Here is a 20,396-nt window from a genome sequence, read left to right on the forward strand (position 1 = left end):
GGCGCGGGGCCAATAGGCGGCGGGGCGGGCGGGCGGGCGGGGCGGGGCGGGCTGGGGCCGCCCCCCTCCCCGGGGGCTCCCTTTCTTCTCGGGCCCGCCGGATTCCACCGCAGCCTCCTCCGCGCAGCTGCCCCCGCACCCTCTCTGAAGGAAGGACCCCCTCCCCCCCCACCCCTAGTGGGAATGGGCCGCTGATGTGGGCTGGAGCTTGGAAGGGGGCATCCTCGTGGGGGCTGTCAGACTTTCAGAGATGAGCTGCCGTCCCCACCCACGGAGTCAGACCCCCGGACGGTAATTAGGGGAGGGTGGCTGCCCCCTCACGAAATTACATTGGGAGGAGAGGGGCATATTTTAACCCATGTTCTTGGGAGGCTTCCCAAGAAGCCTTCTTGGGGTTTGGCTCGAAAGGACAGGGCACTTTGGAAAAAGTGCCCTGTATCTTGGGGGAGCGTGTTCTGGATAACCGCAGGGCATCATGTCCCCAACCCTCCACACACATGTGGAATTTTCACCACTGGGGGCTTCGAGCCCCCCTGTCTGTCCGTGGGGTTCAAGAAGTCGGACTTCGTGTTCCCTGCATCGCTCCGGAGCCCACTCCAAACAGGGCAAACCTCAGCATTGGATGCCCTGGACCCATACCAGAGTCAAGGGAGACCAGAGGGCAGAGGAACCTCCAGAGAAGGTGCAGAGCCCCAGGCCTTGTTCCCCCTCTCCGGGGCCCGTTAGGATCAGGGGCTGGGACCAGCAGTAACTGGCTGCCTTGCCCAGCTCAGGCCACTGCTACCACAATAGAGTGAAGCCCGATCCAGGGTTGGGGCAGGTGGAGGGGAAGGGGGGCCCCTCCCCTGGGCCAAGAGGTCTGGGAGGGTTTCCAGAGGAGCTTCCAGCCTCCTGGAAGTCCGGGAGGGGACCTGGGCTCCAGAAACTGAGGGGTCTGAGGGATGTCCCCCAGGACTGTTTCCCTACCGTCCTGCTGAGGATGGTTCTCTTGGGGGTGGCGTGAGTGTGCTCAGCAGCTCTGGGGTGGGATCTGAGTTTTCCCTCCTGTACATCCATTTATAGCCTGGGAGCTGTGCAGCCCTCCTTCCCACCAACACCGCAAGTGCTGGGAGCTCCATGGTGCATGACGGCAGGCGTCAGTGACCCTGGGCTTGTGTGGCTAGAGGCTCTCAGGTCCCTGGCCCTTGTAGTGCTGCTAAGTCACGAAGTCAGTGCTTAGGAATGGGGTGGGTCCTCCAGCCCCCCCGACTGGCTGCTCCCGAGCTGCCCCCTGTGGCCCTCCTGGTTTGAGGAAAGGCAAGCAACCCCACAGGGGTCCCTCAACCTGAGGGCTGTTGGGTGTCCATCCCCTCTCTCCATGGGGTTCTGTCATGTAGGGTCTTGTCCATCGGCAGGGGGAGTAAAGCCCTGGGTGTCCCAGAGTGGTTTCCAGACTCCCCAGGCCCCACAGCTTCATTCACGACTGGAGCCTGTGCTGGTGTCCTGGGGGCACTCAGGCACCAGGAAGTGGATTCTCTGGGTCCAGGGGGAAGATTTGCTTTTCCTGGGAGGCAGCAAGAATGGGGGGCCCTGGGGTGGGCAGGTGCACTGTCCTCTCCCAGTGGTGCCAGCTTTTGTTTGACCAGTGTTAGTGGGTAGACTGGGCACCCTGCAGGGGGTGGGGGGAGAGATGTGTGAGGAAGACTCTAGGTTGAAGAATGGGTCCAAGGAGCCAGCCCCTGGTAGAGACCACCTCTACCCTTCTAGGTGTGGACCGGGGTTACCAGGGCCTGGTTTAGCCTGGGCAGTAGCTGGTCTGGGATGATGGTCACTTGGGAAGGAGACCTAGAAGGTCGTCCATTGCAGCCTCTCCCCTCATTAGGATGGATTTTTGGTTCCTTTAGAGGCCCTGCCTGGCCCTCTGCAGCTCCTGACAGCCCAGAGCTGACCAAGCGGCTCCAAATGCGGTTGTGGGCATCATCCGGCATCACCTCACCACTACAGTGCCCCCTCCCCCAGGAGCGCTGCCTCGCCTGGCACCAGCCAACAACCCTCCGTCTCGACAGAGCTGGGCTACTCAGGTGTCCAGCTGTCATGTCCCGTGGGCTGAGGCTGGGCAGGGCAGGAGGAGAGCCTCCTGGGGTGCCCCCTGCCTCTTTGGAGTCAGGCTGTCCTCCCGTGTGTGCGCTGCCTGGTAGGGGTCAGGATGGTGGCTCTGGCCCACTGTCCAGATGGGAAGACAGTGGGGGTGGGGACTGCAGTCGGGGTGGCCCTGACCTCAGAGGCACAGGGCTGGGGGACTCCCCAGGGCTCTGCAAGGGCTGGTGTGGGTGTGGTCAGCTGTGCTGGGGGGAGGGGCATCAGATGTGTGTGTCTGTGTGTTTGTGTGTGGTCTGTGGGGTCTGTGTGACGGGGAAGGTCTGTGTCTGTCTGAGTGAGGGGTGAGGTAGGCTCTGGCGTTGGAGTCTGCCCATGGCCTTTGGAGCCAGGCAGAGGCTGGACTCTGCCATGAGATGGGGTCCCACAGGGTGTAGAATGGGGGTCCTGCCCAGCGAAGTCCTCACCCTCAACACCCACCAAGGGAGGGGTCCGCAAGAGCACAGCTCCAGCCAAAGTGGGGGTGATTTGTGAGTCTGGGGCATTCCTATGTCTCTAGAACCCACCTCTGGCTGGCCTGGCCCAGATTGGCTACTGCCCACCCTTATGGGGGGCCCTGTGTGCAGCCCCCAACTCCCCAGACAGAAAGGTGGAGTAGAGGAGCAAGCTTTCTGTGCAAGTGTGGGGCTGGCCTGAGTGTTGAGTGGACACTGCCCTCCCTGGCCTCCACCCACTCCCTCGCTCAGCTAGGACCAGACCCCCAGGCTCTGGGTGAAGCCTGCAAAGGATGCTGGGCAGTCCCCCTCGGTGGCTCTGGGTGGGGGGTTGGCTGGGCTCTGGGAGTGGCAGACCTCCCAGGCGCTGCCCGGGGCACAGACCTCACAGGCTCCCACCCACCCGGCCCTGGCTGCTGCAGGAGCAGGAGGCTGGGACCAATTACTGAGTCCCTTGGGGCCGGACCCTCCTTCTCCTGGAGGGTGGGGGTGGGGTCCCCGTCAGCCACAGGTCCAGGTGGAGGGGAGTCTTCTGTCTCCTGAGACCTTGGCTTTGGAGTCAGGCTGCTCAGTTCAGATCCCACCTCGGGGTCCTTGAGACCAGGGCTCCGGGCCTGGCCCTTGTCCCAGGGCTCCTCCGTCAGACCCCGCTGCACGGCTAGGGCAGGGGGTGGGGAAGGCAAGGTACAGGGTCAGCCTCGACCTCTGTCCAGGGGTCAGGGCTTCTGAGGAAGATGCCCAATAGCCTAGAAGTATACGCGTGCGTGTCCCTCCCCAGGTGATGGGCCTGGCCCAGGTGGACGCTGGGACTTAGGCCCCTGCCTGTGCCTTCTTGCCCTCAGCCCCAGGATGCCAGGCCTGGTGTGCACAGAGCAGCGGACTTCCGAAAGGGAAGAGTGGGTGGGGTGGGCACAAGGGGGCCGGCATGGGCGCTTGAGCTCACCGCTGCAGCCGTCACAAGGGGCGGGTTTGGCGTCAGCGGACCTGAGTCGCAGGCCGAGCCAGGGGTTTTGGGGACTAGGCTGTCAGTAGGCTTGTGGTGGGTGTCAGACTGGCTGAGGGTCTTGAGCAGAGGGGGTGGGTGTGGTGCTGTCACTGTGGGCATTTTGGGTGTGTGACGAGGACGGGGCCAGCAGGACTGAACAGGTGGGGGGGCACAGGGCCTTGTGGCTGGGGGGAGGGTGATAGAGGAGCCTTCTGATCACTCTGTGATGTTCCAGGTGTCGAGGGCTGTTGCAGAGGCTGGGGTGTTGCTCTGGCTGAGTTGGGGTGCTGGGCTCTGTGAGCCCTGGGGCGGACTGGTGTGGCCGTGTGTGTCCTGGGGGTTTCTGCGAGCTGTGTGGGCCCCACTCAGGCTCAGCAGGGGCTCCATGGGAACCAGGCTCTAGGTTTCCGTGGCAACAGCAGGGAGGAGCCAGGAAACGCCGGCTCAGGAAGGAAGGCCACAGCTGTGAGGAGGGAGCCGAGGGCCAGCCTGGCTGAGCCGGCGCCAGACACTCTGTCTGTCCAGTCGTCCGGCGGGCCGGCCCGGAGCTCCTGCCCCCAGCTTTGCCCCCCCCCCCCCGCATGCCACCCAGTCTGGGCTCGGGGCAGCTGCTGCCATGGCTGTCTTTATTCAAACCAGGGTGCCCTGGGCCTGGGTCTGCAGGTGTCCCAGTCCTACGGGAGTTGTGCCCTGCTCCCCTCAGGGGCTCTTGGAGGAGCAGAGGTGGGGCTGTCTGGGTGTCCTGGGCAGTGCCCACCCTGACCTCCCTGCCTGGGCTGGCCTGGCCTCTCTCTCTCCTGCCAGTCCTCAGCTGCCCTGGGAATGGAGCAGAGAAGGAGCAGAGCCCCAGTGGGCCCTGCAGCTGTATGTTTCTTTTCTGCTGCTGCCCTAGCTTTGTGACAAGTGGCTTTGATGGCCCAACCAGCTGGGACTGCCAAATGGGCTGGGGGGCAGGCCTGTGTTCCTGGGGACCACGCATCCCTTCTCACTCAGGGGCAGGAATCATTCATTCACGCCTTCATTCGTTTGTTATTGAGTGCCTGCTGTGAACTCAGCTCTGTTCTAGGAGACAGTGAACAAAACAGACCCAAGTCCTTGCCTGGGGAGGGGGCTCCTGTTCTGGGGGAGAGGGACAGACAATCAACAGATCCACAAACAAGGCAGAATGTGGGGCGCCAGGCTGTGGTGCGTGCTCTGGAGAACGGTGCTGCTGGCTGTGGAGTCCAGGGTGCTCAGAGCCTGTCACTTCATGAGGTGACTTTTGAGCCAACCCCAGCAGGGAACATGGGAAAGAGATGAGGGGATATCTGGAGAAGAGTGTTGTTCACAGTGGGAGCAGCACAGGCAAAGGCCCTGGGGCAGGGATTTGAGCTGATATGTGGGAAGAGCAGGGAGTGGACAGGGAGCTGTGTGAGGCCTGGGAGGGTCTCGTTTTTTTCTCTGAAGGAGGGTTGGTGACTTAGGAGGGTTTTGAGCAGAGGAGGGTGTGATGTGACTTAGCTTTCCACAGCCTCAGCTTAGCTGCTGTGTGGAGATGGGCCTGGGCAGCTCAGGAAGGATGGACTCACCACCAGGAAAGAAGGGGAGGGGGTCCGCTCCTGGAGTGGGCCTGGCTTCTCAGCTGAAAGCTGCCTCCCTGAGGAGTTTCCAGGAGGGCCCCGGGGTTGGTGTGCCTGGACCCCTGGGAGATGCTACCTCAGGGACCCCTGGGTTTGGTGCCCTGGGAGTCAGACCTCCTCCTTTCACCCATAGCCCTTGACCCACCCACCCCCGCCCACCCCCGCCCAGGGCCCCTGGGGATGGGGAGGGTGGAGTGGCCGCCAGGCTGGCTGGCAGGGCAGGGAGGGCTGCCTTTCTGGGAATTGTGTGAGGGAAGCACATTGTTCGAGCCTGGAGCAGGCCGCCAGGGCTGCTGCTGGCCTCTGGGGGATGCCTCCTGCCTCCCCCAAGTGCTGCCTCTGGGGGAGGGAGCTGGGCTGGGGCCAAGGCTATGGGCTGGGCTGGGGACTTTCCTAAAGATGTTACCCTGGGTGGGCAGCTCTTCCCATTCTGCAGACTGAGAGGCTGAGGCCCAGAGAAAGGGCTGCCGCAGGGCAGAGCCAGGGTATCTGCGAGCACATGGGACAGGGGACTCTTGCTGGATCTCAGTCCTGGGTCGCTGCCCTGCCTGACTTCAGATGCCAGGATCTGAGGGACTCCTCGATGGGGTTGGCTGGGGTCACAGCTCTACACAACCCCTGTGCTGGCCACCATGGTGGGCTGGAGGGTCTGGCGGAAGAGGCGCAGAAACAGCTGGGTGCCCAGGCCAGGGGAGAGCTGCCTGAAGGTAGCAGGGGATGGGTGGGGGCTTCTGGGGCCATGGGAAGTGAGGTGGGGCTCCATGTGAGTGCAGCAGCACAGGCCTTCCCACCGAGGCCCCTGCCTCAGCCAGAAAGGAAGCACGGATGCGACCTGCTTGGGTCATGGCCGGCTTTGGGCGGGCAGGGGGCGGGGGACACAAATAGAAAAATAAATGGCCTGAGCTTCCGATGTTTCCGGACTGAGGATGGGGGAGGGGCAGGCTTCTGGGCCAAAGGTGTGGTCCAGCCTCTGTGTCCTGGACCTTGGGGGTGTCGCTGGGGTGTCCCCAGGTCCCTCTCAGAGCTGTGTTCCCCCTCAGAACTCCCAGGACAGGGCCGGGCTTCCCACAGAGGAGGCTCCTGAGGGCAGGCCTGCGTATTTCTCTTCTGTGGGGGCTGCCCCATGGGACCATCATGGGCACTGAGGGAGGGCCCCTGGCAGTGGGCCTGTGGAGTGTCCAGGAGGGCATTCTGGAGAAGCACAGGTGGGGTGGGTCTGGGAAGGTAAGCACTCTGTCTCCCATCCCTCGGGGGCTCCTTCTTTGCTCCTTGCTGATCCCTCTTCACCTCTGACCTCCAATCAGGAGCCCCTGGACCTCCACCCACACATCTACATTTTCATGGCTCAGTCTCCCAACCCAGCAAGGCCCTGCCTTGACTCCCACCACCTTGTCAGGTCCACCTGGCTCTCAGCTCTCTGTCCCCCACCCCCCCTCCTCTTCCTGGGTCCATCTCAGCAGGAGAGGCTGGGGGTCCTCAGGGGAGGGCCCCATCTGGTTCTAGGAGGGTCTGTGTGTCAGTCCTTCAGCCCAAAGCAGCAGGGGAGGTCAGTCCTGAGCTGGCCCTCCCTGGGCTTGGGGGGGGGGGCTGTCTTTGGGGCTCCCTTGCTGGGCGGTGGCTGGTAAGTGTGGGTCCCTTCCTGCCCACCCCCTGCGTGCTATTGTTTTTTCCTTCCTTCGTGAGACACATATTTACTGAGCAACTCTTAGGTGTCCTGGGCTAGGGATGTGGCAGAGGGTGGATGGAAGGCCTTGTTTTGCCAGCTGAGCAGTCCTTGGGAGACAGACACCTCATGGACAGTCCCAGGTGGTTCTGAGTGTCTGTGCATGAGGACCCTCAGGTATGGCATTGTGCGCACATGTGAGCAACTTTTTGTCCCCTGTGACTCAGGTTGCGTGTGGGTATCAAAGAGAAATGAAATTCCTCATTTGCAGAGGGGTCAGGGTAAGGTCTGGAGGGCCCCAGCCCTGGGGAGTGCCCTAGTGGGGTACAGCCAGGTTTACATAAATCCCCTCCAGGAGAACCCCATGGTCCTGATGCTACCCTCTGGGGGAAGTTTTCTGAGGGTACCGGACGGTCTGGGGGCCCAGGCAGCTTCTTGGAGGAGGACATTCCCAAGGTTGGGTAGGGTCCATGAGGGGTCTGGGGTGGGCTGTGAACATTCTGAGCAAGGTTCCAAGGGTCATGAACTCACGAGGGCCCCCAGACCAGGGACTTTGAAGGTGGAATACTGACTTTCGGGATTGGTGGGTGCTGCCCCAGCTTGAGCCCTGGTGAGGGTGGGAGCCCCCGCAGCCCCCACAGATGAGGGCCTCTCTGTCCTACTCTGGCCGCTTTACAGCTGTGGCCAGAATGGACGGCACCTCTCCAGGGGGAGGGCGGGGGACACCTGGCTGGCCAGCTGGTCTGTGGCTCCCTCCTGCCACCTAGAGGCCACTGCTCATCATGGACCACACGGGCCACGCAGCAGGATCACCCTATCTGGATCCTGGGCTTCCCATTCATGCTGCATGGGGCCATACCCCTTCCATGCAGGACTGGACCTGCCAGGGTTCAGGGCTCCTGTCACAGGGGAACAGCTGTGGCCTCCAGGTCTCCAGCTCGGAAGTACCCTGCCTCCTCTGCCACCTTCCCCGACCTGTTCCGTCTACTCCCTCTTCCCCATCACCTGCCCTGCCCTGGGCTGGGCTCCTGGGATGGCCTCTGCAGCCCCAAGCCCAGCCCTCTGCTGGGCATTCCTCTTTCAGGGGCCCCCCACCTCCTGGCTGTCATCTTTCAGGGGCCCCAGTGTCTTGGTTTCCATTCATCTGCAACCTCAGTGGGTTCAATCAAGATCCACCGAGACATGCCAGGCTCCTTACAAGCTGTCCCTGTGGCTTATCACTGGAGCCTCTGGAGGTGGAGACCATCTAGTTTCTCATGGAGGAGAAAGGGTCCAAGGCAGGCAGGCCAGGATTTCCATTATGGCGGTGTAGGGGAAGGGCCCTAGTTCTTAGCCAACAGCTCCTCCTCTCCTCCGTGTCCTTACCTTGGTGCCACATAATGGGGCAGTGCAGAAAGTAAAGCTCATAGGGTTACAAAGGAAACCAGTTACAGTGAAACACAGTTATCAAAATATTTCCTAAAATGTGTGATATAGAAAAACAAAAAAGTGTGATATAGAAACCTAAGCACTTTTTTAAAATAAAGATTTTATTTATTTGAGAGAGAGAGAGGGAGAGAGATAGAGAGCACATGCAGGAGGTGGGGAGAGGGAGAAGCAGGCTGAGCAGGGAGCCCGACACGGAACTCGATCCCAGGACCCCAGGATCCTGACCTGAGTGGAAGGCAGACGCTTCACCGACTGAGCCCCCCAGGCGCCCCAGTCTAAGCACTTCTTTCTTGCTGCAGACTCCAGCAGCAGTGAGCGCCTGGGGCATCGGCAGGACAGCCGTGGCGGGAAGTGGCTCTAGTCTGTGCTATGGTCGGTCCTGGCACTGCTGTGAGATGCCGGTCATTGCTTCAAAACCAAAGGAACAACTGTATGCTTCCACCAGAGGGTAACGGGAAGGGCATGAACATTCCTCCCCACTTGGTTTCTTTTCTGACAGGCTGTGGGTCCCTGACCCCCAGCTTGAGACCCTGTCCTGTTCTCCCTCCCACCCCACCCAGTGCCCCTCCTCGGCAGCCAGGCTTGTCCTGTCTCCCCCATCCCCCAGTCTCTATCCTGTCACTGCCTCTGTCCCTCTCAGCAGCTTGGATAAGATCATAGGGGCTGGGTACAAACTCCAGACCACCATCCACCTCCCAGTCCTGGGACACCCTCTGCACACTTGGAGCACAGCCCCCCAGCGTCCTGAACCCCTGCCCTCCTCTGGGTGCCCATTGCTCGGTATCCATCCTGGCTGGCCAGGGTTCTGTGCCTCTGTACCCTATGGACCGAGGAGAAAGACCTCAAAGCCCACCCACGGAGTATAAGAGGCAAGGGTCTTTTTTTTTTTTTTTTTTTAAAGATTTTATTTGACAGAGAGAGAGAGAGAGAGCACAAGCAGGGGGTGGTTACAGAGGGAGAGGGAGAAGCAGGCTTCCTGCGGATCAGGGAGCCCGATGCAGGGCTTGATCCCAAGACCCTGGGATCATGACCCGAGCCGAAGGCAGACACTTCACCGACTGAGCCACCCAGTTGCCCCTAAGAGTCTTCATTCTTAACCAGCTCCCTTAGTTATACTTTAGTCACATCTTTGTGGCTTAAACCATTCAACCAGCCCCACACTGAGAGGCATTCCTTACACTAAGTCCCTTGCACAGATGGTGGGACAGTCCCTCATTAGCAAGTCTTCCCAAGTAGGGTCAAGGGTGAATCCCCACTGGTTTTCCAGGGTGTCTGCCTGCCTGCTCTCCTCCCCAGCACCTGGTGCCCATCTGTCCCGTGGAGAAATCAGATGGAGACTGACCTTGAGGCTGGGCCTTGACAGTGACCTGCCCCAGGGGGCTGTGCTGATGGCCCAGACCCTACCCCAACTGATGCCTTGGCCAAGGTCGGGTGTCTGGCACAAACCTTGACAACCAGGTGATGCTTCTGAGAGGCCTGTCCTGATCTCCTCTCTGATTTTTTTTTTTTTAAGATTTTATTTATTTATTTGACAGAGAGAGACAGGGAGAGAGGGAACACAAGCAGGGGGAGTGGGAGAGGGAGAAGCAGGCTTCCCGCTGAGCAGGGAGCCCAATGTGGGGCTCGCTCCCAGGACCCTGGGATCACGACCTGAGCTGAAGGCAGACGCTTAATGACTGAGCCACCCAGGCGCCCCTCTCCTCTCTGATTCTACTCTTAGGGACCTACAGCTGTTTTGAGTTCTCTTGGACATACATCTGCCTGCCCCAGAGGGTAGAGGCTGAGGGCTATGCTCCACACTGGCCATGTCTGCCCTCCCTCCCCTGTGGCCCAGGCTTTGTCAGAAGCCATGGCTGAGCTCAGCTTCCCTGGATGCCCAGCACAACGGTGAGTTCGCTTCAAGAAATCCTCGAAGCAGCTTCCCCCATCTGTCTGAGAGGCCTGGCTGGGCAGCCTCCATGGACAAGTCCCTGTGGGTGATGGGGGCCAGCGTGAATCTTTGAGGATGTGTTCTCTGGGGTTCTCGCTGGTGCCTGTCATACAGGAGCCCAGGCAGCTCCTGGTTCTCACCAGTCACTGCTTGCCCAGAGCAGGGCTGAAGGGTGTGTCCCTGGTGTGGCCGGACCCTCAGAGGCTGTACACATGTTCAGACCAGGGGGTTCTGGCCATCTAAGGACTTGCTTGGTTGGGATGGGTCAGAGCTATGGCCCCAGCTCACAGTGAGGGGCAGAACCAGAGCCGGTCTGGAAATGAGGTGATGTGTTCACCACCACAGGGCCTCTGTCCTGGAAAACCTTTGCTCCCTCTAAGGAACTCCATGCTTTTTCCTTATGATTACTAAGGAATCTCATAAATAACCATGTTTTCCTTTTCACTTTGGCTGCTGGGAAGCTCAGTCATATCTAATTAATTCCACTGAGAGTCCAAGGCCTGGTCAGCCGAGGTCATCTGGTCATCCCATCTGCCACCCGGTCTCACAGTTACTTGGCCTGAATTTCAGTGACTGTGGGGTGGGGCCCACAGCACTACAGACATCAATTCCCTGGCTTGTACCCTCCCCCTGAATTGTGCCCTGTCCAGCAAACCACCCAGCATCGCATCGCTGAGGACGTGGCAGACATCTGGAGGGGATGCTCGCTCTGCCCCTCCGCTCCTCCCCAGCCCTCTACCGGCCAGGGCCATCCCTCCAACTGAGTGCAGTCTGGCCATTCCCAGGGACCTCCAGCAGCAAAGGTGACAACTGAATTGCTCATGCTTGTGCCCTGACCTGTTCTCAGTGCATGAGGTTTATCAACTGACGACACCCCGAAAGGAGCCCTGTGAGGCAGACAATATTAACATCTCCATTTCATAGATGGGGACACTGAGGCGCAGAGTGGTCAGTGATTGATCTGCAGCGCAGAGCTGGGGATTCACAGCCGGCAGCTGACTCCGGAGGCAGGGGCCTTGCCCACGCAGCGTCTCCAAGTCCCCGGGCATCTTCCGACCCTCGCATCCGACTACAGCTCCCTCCCACCTCCAGGCGCCACGCACCAGGGCTCAGAGGCCACGATTCAGGCCAGAGCGCGCAGGGGGTCCGCGCAGGCTTGGGGGGGGGTGGGGTCGGGAGTCCTCCCGCGGGTCCGGCTGTCCCGGGACAGCGGAGGGTGGAAGAAGAAGGCTCCAAGCGGGTGGAGACAGGGGACGGACTCGAACGTGCCTCTATGGGTCCTACATAGTCGGACCACCTGCCGCTCCGGGGCGGAGGGTCGGGTAGGGACAAACCTGGGGTCGCGTCTGGCCCGGCACGTTCGTTCTGGTGCCGAGCTACCGCAGCGCCCTCCGCCGGCTAACCGGCTCGCGCGGGGGCTTGTGGGACTGCGAGTCTTTCGGCCCAGTCGGCCTCCGGCGACGGCCGGCGTCACGACTACACTCCCCAGGAAGCCATGCAATTCTGCGTGTCTTCTGGGAGTTGTGGTCCAGGGCGGGGGCGGTGCGCGCGAGGTGGGCGGCCGTGGGAACTACATGTCCCACGATGCAGCGCAGCGACCGCGGGGGCCGGGGGTTTGAACGGAGGGTCTCCCGCCCGCGGTAGGGCTGCGTCGGCTGTGACGGGTGCGGGCGACGGCGACGACCGGGGCAGGGGTCCAGGCCCGGAGGCTGAGGCTGGCGCGGCGGGCGCTGGGGGCCCTGCCCCCGAGGCGATGATGGGCAAGGAAGAGGAGATTGCGCGGATCGCCCGGAGGCTGGACAAGATGGTGACCAAGAAGAGTGCGGTGAGGGGCGCGGGCCGCCAGGACCCCGGGACCCCCGCCCCGCCGACCCCCGCCGAGCCTGCCGAACCCCCTTCAGGGTCGGGGAGACCACCCGAAGGGCAGGACGAGACCCCGCCCCAGCAGAGACTCCCGGGACGTGGGGAGACCCCCGTCGGTGGCCGAGACCCCTGCCCTGGGCCAGCCCTGCCCTTCACTCCCGCACCCGCGGCAGAGGCCGCAATCGGGCTTGGACCCGGTCCGGGGAGCCGCCCTCTCTGGACTCAGACCCCAGCTACCAGGCCGAGACCCCGCAGACCTGAGATCCGTCTCCTTCCTTGCCCCCTAACTCCAGACTGCCCCCCGCCCCCAGCCCTACCGGAGCCCGGCCAGCGGAAGCTTTCCTCGGTCCCGCCCTCCAGGCCTTGCCGGAGCCCCGGCCTGTTCAGACATTTCGTGCTGGCTGCCCCGCCCCCGGTGTCTTCCTCCTTCTCAGCCTGGGCATCCTCACAGTTCACCCCCACCCCCAGGACTCTCCGCAGAGCCCCAACCCCGACTCAGAGCCCTCTGTCCCCCCCTAGGCCTCCCTCGTCCTTTCTCAGCCTGCAGGAGTTTGGAGTGTGAGACTGGACTCCCTTTCCCTCCCGGAGCTACAGCGCTTCCCTTACCTCTGGTCCGCCTGGGGCTGTGGCCCTCATCATCCCCCCTTCACAAGCAGGCCAGAGGCCTTTCCTGGTTTAGAGGCCCCCCCTTTTCCCCTGTATCTGTGCCTGCCCTACAAGAACCAGGTTTCCCTAATAAATTCTTTCCCTTCCATAGCCAGGACTCAGCCAGCAGCAACTGGGGAGTGGGTAGATACGTAGAGACGCTAGGGATAGAGCCCTGGGAGGTCGGGTGCGCCGGGCCTGGGAGCGCTGGTGCTAGAGCCCCTGGCCTGTGTTGTCCTGCGGCCAGTGAGTCTTTGGAGGAGGCTGTGCTGCAGTCTGAGAGGAACCAGGTAGATGGGGCTCCAGCGTCAGCCCCTTTTCAGCTTTGAGATTCGGACAACCTGCATAGCCTCACATGGAAGCATCCTCGGTGGGTGGTACCTGCCTTTAGGATGTTGGGAGGGGTCCTGGCTGGCCCCCTGAGAGGCTCAATAAACACAACCTGCTCTCCCCCACAGACTGTGAGCAACTAGTTAGGGTGGTGGAGGAGGCTCAGTCATGGGCTTGAGATGCCTGGGCAGCCACTCCAGGACTGTCGGCTTGCTCAGGTGCTTTGGGGGGTTTTTTGGATTAAGCAGGCTTGTCCTGGGTCCCTGTTGACCAGGTTCTGGACAGAGTTCTACGCTGGGGCCTAAAAGGGGGCTGTCTCCCACTCATTCATTCATCCAGCAAGCAGCAGCCCCCTACACACACACACACACACACACACACACACACACACACACACACACACACACACACTGTGTTCACACACACACACACACGCACACCGTGTTCATACCCCCGGGGGGCTGTGGGCAGCACAGAGCAAGGGTGTGGGAACAACCTAGAGCTGTTTCCAGAGATGACCAGAGAAAGAAGCTGCTTCCTCTCTTGAAGGAGACAAAGAACACCACCCAGGTGGGGTCAGAGATGGGTCCTAGAACCCATGGAGGGCTGGGTGGGGCCAGGGAGAGCTGGGGGAGGGTGTGTCCAGGTGGAAGCGCAGCGGAGCATGAGGAGGGGGCGTTGACCACCCTCTGGACCGGAACGCGCCGAGGGGTTTGAGGGTACTGTGGCATGGGCAGTGAGGGCTGGCAGTGGTTCCAGTGCCTGGGACGCCTCTTTGGGGATTTGGGACCCATGGTTGGGAAGTCAGGAATTGGGTTTCTGCCTCTGGTCTGGAGCCACAGAAAACTGATCAGTGAGCAGCACTGTGTCTTTGGCTCTGACAACCATCTTTTTTCCCTGCGGAGGTCATTTCAGGGCAGGACTGTGCACAGCCTGAGGGGCAGAGCCTGCTGGGGGTGATGTGGAGGGGGCTGCAGAGCATAGATGTCACTCAGATTGGGGGGTGGGGTGGGGCAGGGCCAGGCCTTCCCACGGCCTGGGCTTCAAGACAGGAAGGTCTCACAACCTTGAGTGTCTGGGTCAGGTTACTTCTGCCCCCTTCATGTCAAAGGGAAGACCCACACGTTAAAACACCAGTGTGTTAAAAAGGGAAGCCTCTGTGGAAGAAAGCAAAGCAGGGGAGGAGGATGGAGGTGTTGCATGGGCTGTGGTCACAGTTTTAAGTAGGAGGGGCCTTGCCAAGAAGGTGTCCTTTGAATAAACTTTGGAAAGAGGGAGGGTACAAATCTGTAGGTATTTGGGAGGCATTTCTGGCAGTGGGGGCAGCAGGTGCAAAAGTCGTGGGGCAAGCAACTTGGCACACTTGAGGAATCTTAAGCTGAGCCTGGAGTGGAGAGAGCAGCCCATTTGTGCATGGCCTTGGTGTGGGGGAGGGCTTTGAAGAAACAGATGTGCAGTGGGAGGGGGCAAGGTGGGGAAGGTGGCTGGCCTGAGGATTAAGGCAAGGCCTAGAGGGATTGATGAAGGGTGGGGCCATGGGACTTGAATCTGGGTGTGGGTATGGGTGTGATGGAAGTAGAGTGTTTGGCCTCTGCAGGGGACGCTGACCTTGCCCGGGTTGACCCCTCTCAGCTGGTGGGTGAGCCACTTCAGGGAGAAGCTGCCCAACCCACCGCAAGGGACAGGAGACTGGACAGGGGAGTGAGCACCCCTGGGGCCACACCTTCACCTGGGTGCGGCCCTCCTGCTGGGGAGGGGCTGCGGTCCTTGGAGCTGTTTCCTGCAACCATGGTTTGGTCAGTGACCCAAAACACTGCGGTTGAATTTGCCAAGCCCACTTTCCTTCTCTTTCTGGCCCTCCCTGGGCATGTGGCCCCAGGTGGATCTCCAAATTGTTACTCCTTGTGCCCCCTTCTTGCATTGTCCACCGAGACCTCGAAGTCATTTATGAAGGTCCCCCTTCTCCTTCCAGGAGGGAGCCATGGACCTGCTGCGGGAGCTGAAGGCCATGCCTGTCACGCTGCACCTGCTGCAGGTAGGGCCCTGTGTGCCTCCTGCCTGGGACAGCTCCTGGGCACCTGGCAGGGCTTCCTGGCCCCTTCCCCGGGGCCTTGGTTAGCACAGATGTCTGTCCCGGAGGAGTCCGTCCCTGCTTCTGTCTGTTGCTCAGGAATACAAAGGGGCATCTACAGAAAACCCACCCTGTTTCTCGCTGAGGATGCTGGGTTCCACATGGGACAGTAGCCCTCGGAAGGGGTATCCACCTCACAAGCTGGTCCCCAGCCCCTGCCCCATGGGAGCCTCGGAGGGCCTGTGAGGAGGGTCTGATTGCCGTCCCCCCAGCCCAGGCTGCTTGCCTTACAGTCTACACGGGTCGGCATGTCTGTCAACGCCCTGCGGAAGCAGAGCTCCGATGAGGAGGTCATCGCGCTGGCCAAGTCTCTCATCAAGTCCTGGAAGAAGCTCCTGGGTGCGGGTCAGGTGGCGCGGGCTGGGAGCTGGGGCCCCTTGCTGGTCAGCTCTGTGTAGGGTGCCGGCAGTGATGTCCCTGAGCCTGGGCCAGCTGGGAGTGGGGTCGTTCCAGAACTGGTCCAGGAAGGCTTGGGTCTGGGACGACAGGGGATCCATCGAGAGCAAGGAGAAAAGACTGCGGAAGGTAGAAGCAGGACTGCACTGAGGGTGGCCAGGGACCTGGAGGGACCTGGCACAGAGAGAGGGGTCAGCGCAGCTAGAGGGCAGGGAGCCGGAGGAGATGTGGGCAAAGAGGAGGAGGGGAGAAAGCTGAGAAAGGGAGAGAAGAGGAGAAGGGGGCACAGGCACTCAGACGGGACAGGGGGGCAGCTGGGGTTGCAGGGATGCCCACCTTGGGACCCTGAGGCCCCCCTCCCTTCCCAGCCTTTCCTGGGCTCTGTCCAAACCCTTGCAAAATAGAGCTTTTGTCCTGGGTCCCTCTAGTCCTGCGTGGCCATCAGCCTACGTGTTGGACAAGTATGTTTATTCTGGTGGCGTGGGGGATGCTTCTCATCCTGTGGGATGGTCCCCAGCACAGGCTTGGGTTTCAGGAGCCTTGTGGGGGACATGCTCAGTGGTCGGCGGTTCGCTGTGACCCCCAAGGCCCAGCTGGGGGATGACCACCCCTGGTCTTCGTCCAAGTTCAAACACTTCATTTGTGGGGGCTGTCACTCAGGGGGCTCCATACTGAAGGGTCACTTTGGGCAGGTGGCTGTCCTTTCTGCCACGATGGCAGACCCCAGAGAGGCCTCACAGGTGGCCTGTTTGAGGGGGGTAGGAAAGGAGGTGGAGGCTGTCTTAGGACCTTCTGAGGAGGGAGGACAGAGGGCCCCAGGTATGGGAGGCTCAGCAGCTAGGGTCCCGGCTGGGGTTAGGGTGGGCGGGTTAGGGCTGGTGGTGTGACGAAGGCTGTGCCTTGGTGGTGATCTGCTCCCCTCCCTGGCCTGGCCCTGCCCTCTGGTTCTGCCTCCCCCTGGCCAACCTCTCCCTTTCCTGGCACCTGCAGATGCTTCAGATGCCAAAGCCAGGGAGCAGAGGAGGGGCGGGCCTCTGCCCACATCGTCCTCGAAGGAGGCCCCCGAGGCCAAGGATCCCAGGTGGTGCGTCTGGAACATTGGTGCTTGCCCTCCTTCCCCCACCCCCCCAATCTGTCCCTCCTGCTCAGCAGATGAAAGTGCAGGTTTCCCTGTGCCCTGGGGCTGCTGAGGCCATTCAAATGAACACATCAGCCCTTCCAGTTCCTTGGAAGGGACTTTCCCAGGGGAGCCCTGCCTGGCCTGGTGGGCCTCTTGCTGCTCGCTTCTCTTCCAGAGCTCCTCTGGACTCTTGTGTTTTTCCAGCTCCAACCATCTGCAGGGTGGGGCTGTGTCCACCCGGCTGCATGGAGAGCCATGTGGGAGCCCTCTGCTGCCGTCCCCCAGCTCCACATCCGTGTCCTGGGGTCTGGTTTGCACTGGCTGAGCAGCCCCCTTAGCCCGGGGTCCCACTGCTGCTGAACCCTTTTCCTCTTGGGTGCCCCAGGCTGCGGCATGACGCGAGTTCTGGGGGCACTGAGGCCTCACTGCTGTGGCCCCAGGGAGGGCAGTCATGGAGACTGGGGGTCCTCATGGGGACAGGCTGTGGCCCATAGGCTGCTTTGCCTTTGACCTCACTGGACAGAGGTGGCGGGAGGCCAGCAAAGGCTGATCTCTCAATTCAGTGTGGTTGTGCAGGGCTATGGGTTCATCTACCCATCGGCACCTGTTGCTCCCTCCAGGAAGCCCCTGCTCCCCCTAACTTATGTGGGGGTCACGAGATGCAGGGGTGTGAGGGGAGGGCTGGGTAGATGCAGCTTTGTTGTCAGGCAGCTTGTGGGGAGTGCCCAATCTTTGAAGGGGCATCCGTGCTGGATGAGGCCACCTGTGGTCTTGGGCGACCCCCAACACCATCTGCCTCTCCCTGAAATGGCAGCTGGTATTGAGCAGTGTGGCCTGGTGTTCTGGCCTCCCGGAGGGCAGGGACCCTTCCAGGGGATGCTGCCCCCGTAGGGCCCTCGTCTGGGCAGTACGCCCCAGCCGGTGGGCTTTACTGCCTCTGGCCAACTGGGCAGACCCCTAGGGCATGCTGGGCTGGACTGCAGGGGGCAGGGCCATGGGCTGCTGTCAAGGTAGAAGAAACAGGATTCGGGGGATTGTGGCTGTACTGTTGGCTTTTCTGGGGACCCGTGTGTCTTTCTCCAGCCGCAAGAGGCCAGAGCTGCCCAGGATGCCATCGGCCCCAAGGATCACCACGTTTCCCCCGGTGCCGGTCACCTGCGATGCTGTGCGTAGCAAGTGCCGTGAGATGCTGACCGCCGCCCTGCAGACAGACCGTGAGTGCCCCGACGTGCACCCTGAGTCCTGGGATGGCCTGAGTTCAGAGGGTCCTCAGGGACAGCCTTCTCCCCTAGTCCATTGCAGCAGACCCCAGGTGGGGGGCAGGGGGTCTTGGGGTCACCAGAGCACCTGGGTCCTGGGCTTCAGTGCTGGGCAGGCTGGAAGTGGGGGGCAGCTAGTGGGGTGGCTAGCCAGGGCTGCCTCTTGCAGATGATCACATGGCCGTTGGTGCAGACTGCGAGAGCCTGTCGGCCCAGATTGAGGAATATATCCTTTATGTGGGGCTTTGGGATCTGGGGTTTCTGGTGGAGTCATGAGGACAGCCAGGCCCGGCTTTCCCTGGTGGCCACGGCCCCAGTGCCCTTGCCAGGCGGTTGGTTGGTGGACCAGGAGGGCCCTCCCTGGACCTGCTGAGGGACTGATTCTGCCTGCTGGTGGGGCCTGGGTCACCGGGGCTTTGAACCTGCAGCTGGGCCTCAGCCACGGGTGGGTCTGGTGGGGGCCCCCCTCAGCTGCCCCTCCACTCGCTGCCAGGCGTGGGTGGGCAGACGGAGTTGCTGGGCTCCCCTTCCCCTTGCGGTCCCTCCCCCCATATGGCCCTCGCTGGCCTCCCTCGGCTGGCCCCATGGGGTGGGTGGAAGGCAGCAGCACTGGCCTCTGGATAGGTCCTTAAACACTTGCACGCATCTTCCGGGACGTGGGGAACACGGACATGAAGTATAAAAACCGTGTGAGGAGCCGCATTTCCAACCTCAAGGACGCTAAGAACCCTGACCTGCGACGGAATGTACTTTGTGGCGCCATAACACCCCAGCAGATCGCTGTGATGACATCGGAGGTGAGTCCTGTTGGAGGGGCATGGGGACCGCCCCTGTGCACAGTGGTAAGCACGTGGCTCCTTGCCCAGGAGATGGCCAGTGATGAGCTGAAGGAGATCCGGAAGGCAATGACCAAGGAGGCCATCCGAGAGCACCAGATGGCCCGCACGGGGGGCACACAGACGGACCTGTTCACCTGCGGGAAATGCAGGAGGAAGAACTGCACCTACACGCAGGTGCGCCCCGGCCACCTGACCTCATGCTCCCCGGAGCCCGCGCCTGCCCCCGGGGGTCCCTGGACACACACACTGTGGAGGGCACCTTTGGAGCCTTCTCCGTTGCCCAGCACCCCTGGGCCCCAGTGAGCAGCATCTCAGGGGGTGGTTTGCTCTGGGCACTAAAATGGGGGGCCTGGCCTCCCCCAGCATGGAGGGGCCCCCAGGAATGTTGCTGTTGGCCGGTGGGTGGGTGTGCTGTGCAGCCTGGCGGTGGCCACAGGACGACGCTCAGACCCATGGAGGTGGCGCTGATGTGGACCTCAAGATATGCCAGGGGTCCCTGGTAAGGTCCCTGGTAAGGGGACAAGGGTTGGAGTCGCTGGGCAGGCTCAGTGGGGGTCCCCCAGAGGGGCCGAGGGGCTACAATGCCAGCGCTACCTGAGGGGACGGGTAGCCTCCCCACGCTGTGACTCCAGGGAAGACCTGCATCTCGGGGCCTCCTGCTCCAAGTGACTGAGTCCTGGGGCTGGGGGTGGCCCCCTCTCACCATCGCCCTCCCCACAGGTGCAGACCCGCAGCTCTGATGAACCCATGACCACCTTTGTCGTCTGCAATGAGTGTGGAAATCGCTGGAAGGTAGGTGGGCAGGCCTTCTCTGGAGGTGGGTGTCTCCAGCCTGTGTGGGACCCATGTGACATGAAATGGGGGACAGCCATACCCAGCCAGCCTCCTGGGGCTTCAGAGCAGGTGGGTGGAGACCCCAGCCCTGTCTCTCGCCCTGCGGGGGTCCCGGGGTCCATGTGGCTGATGCCTCTCATCCGTCTGCTGCAGTTCTGCTGAGCCCTCCTTGAGATGTGTGTGAAGCCTTGGGCTGTGGCCAGCACATTGCCACAGCCTTCCTTGTGTCCTGTCGACAGACACCGCTTCTTGAGACCTACCCTGTGCCCACCTGAACTTCCCCAGAGGGCTGTGCACCCTGCTCTCCCATCTTGCCTGCAGTACACCTTTCTTCCTTTCCCCCCAAATTATTAAATGTTTCTTTTTGCCATCGTGCAGTTTCTGGCCCTTGGTTCTGGTGGACCCACAGTCTTGGGCTGTGAGCTGGGTCTCCTGCCCCCCATGTCTGGCCCTCCCCCCTCCCCCCACCACGGGGGATGACGACCCTCCTCCTTGGGATCAGGTGATACTTAGGTTTGGCCCTGTTGGAACAGAGATGGAGGGAAGAGCCCGTGGGCCCTCAGAACACTGGGGGCAGACTCTGCCTGTGTGTGCCCGTGGATGAGGGGCAGGTGCTGGGGGTACACAGCATGGGCGTGGGCATGCACAGACATGGGATCAGGTGGGAGGGGGCCTTAGGCACACAGAGGACCCAGGGTCTCCCGAACCTCCCCAGGCACTGTAGCTCAGGGCCCAGGGCTTACGGGCAGGAGGCTACGTCTGGGTCCCCTAGCCATTCACGATG

The 20,396-nt window shown here is 61.6% G+C and overlaps 1 protein-coding gene across 3 annotated transcripts; it reads left to right on the forward strand.

Annotated features, from left to right (window-relative positions):
- Positions 1-11,756: 11,756 nt before the first annotated feature.
- On the forward strand, positions 11,757-19,982 carry TCEA2 (transcription elongation factor A2). Of its 3 annotated transcripts, none has more exons than XM_036085678.2 (10): positions 11,757-12,020; positions 15,006-15,068; positions 15,398-15,503; positions 16,551-16,644; positions 17,764-17,894; positions 18,109-18,165; positions 18,582-18,736; positions 18,809-18,952; positions 19,499-19,570; positions 19,766-19,982. In XM_036085678.2, the coding sequence occupies exons 1-10, from the start codon at positions 11,949-11,951 to the stop codon at positions 19,772-19,774; spliced, it is 903 nt and encodes a 300-aa protein (XP_035941571.1). In that variant the 5' UTR covers positions 11,757-11,948; the 3' UTR covers positions 19,775-19,982. The 3 variants fall into 3 exon arrangements, with proteins under 3 accessions (XP_035941571.1, XP_035941561.1, XP_035941551.1); XM_036085668.2 differs by having other exon boundaries at positions 11,766-12,020; positions 16,551-16,641; positions 18,806-18,952; XM_036085658.2 differs by having other exon boundaries at positions 11,771-12,020; positions 18,806-18,952.
- The last annotated feature ends 414 nt before the right edge of the window (positions 19,983-20,396 follow it).

Source organism: Halichoerus grypus, chromosome 10 (assembly GCF_964656455.1).
Source record: "Halichoerus grypus chromosome 10, mHalGry1.hap1.1, whole genome shotgun sequence".
Taxonomy (NCBI): Eukaryota; Metazoa; Chordata; class Mammalia; order Carnivora; family Phocidae; genus Halichoerus; species Halichoerus grypus.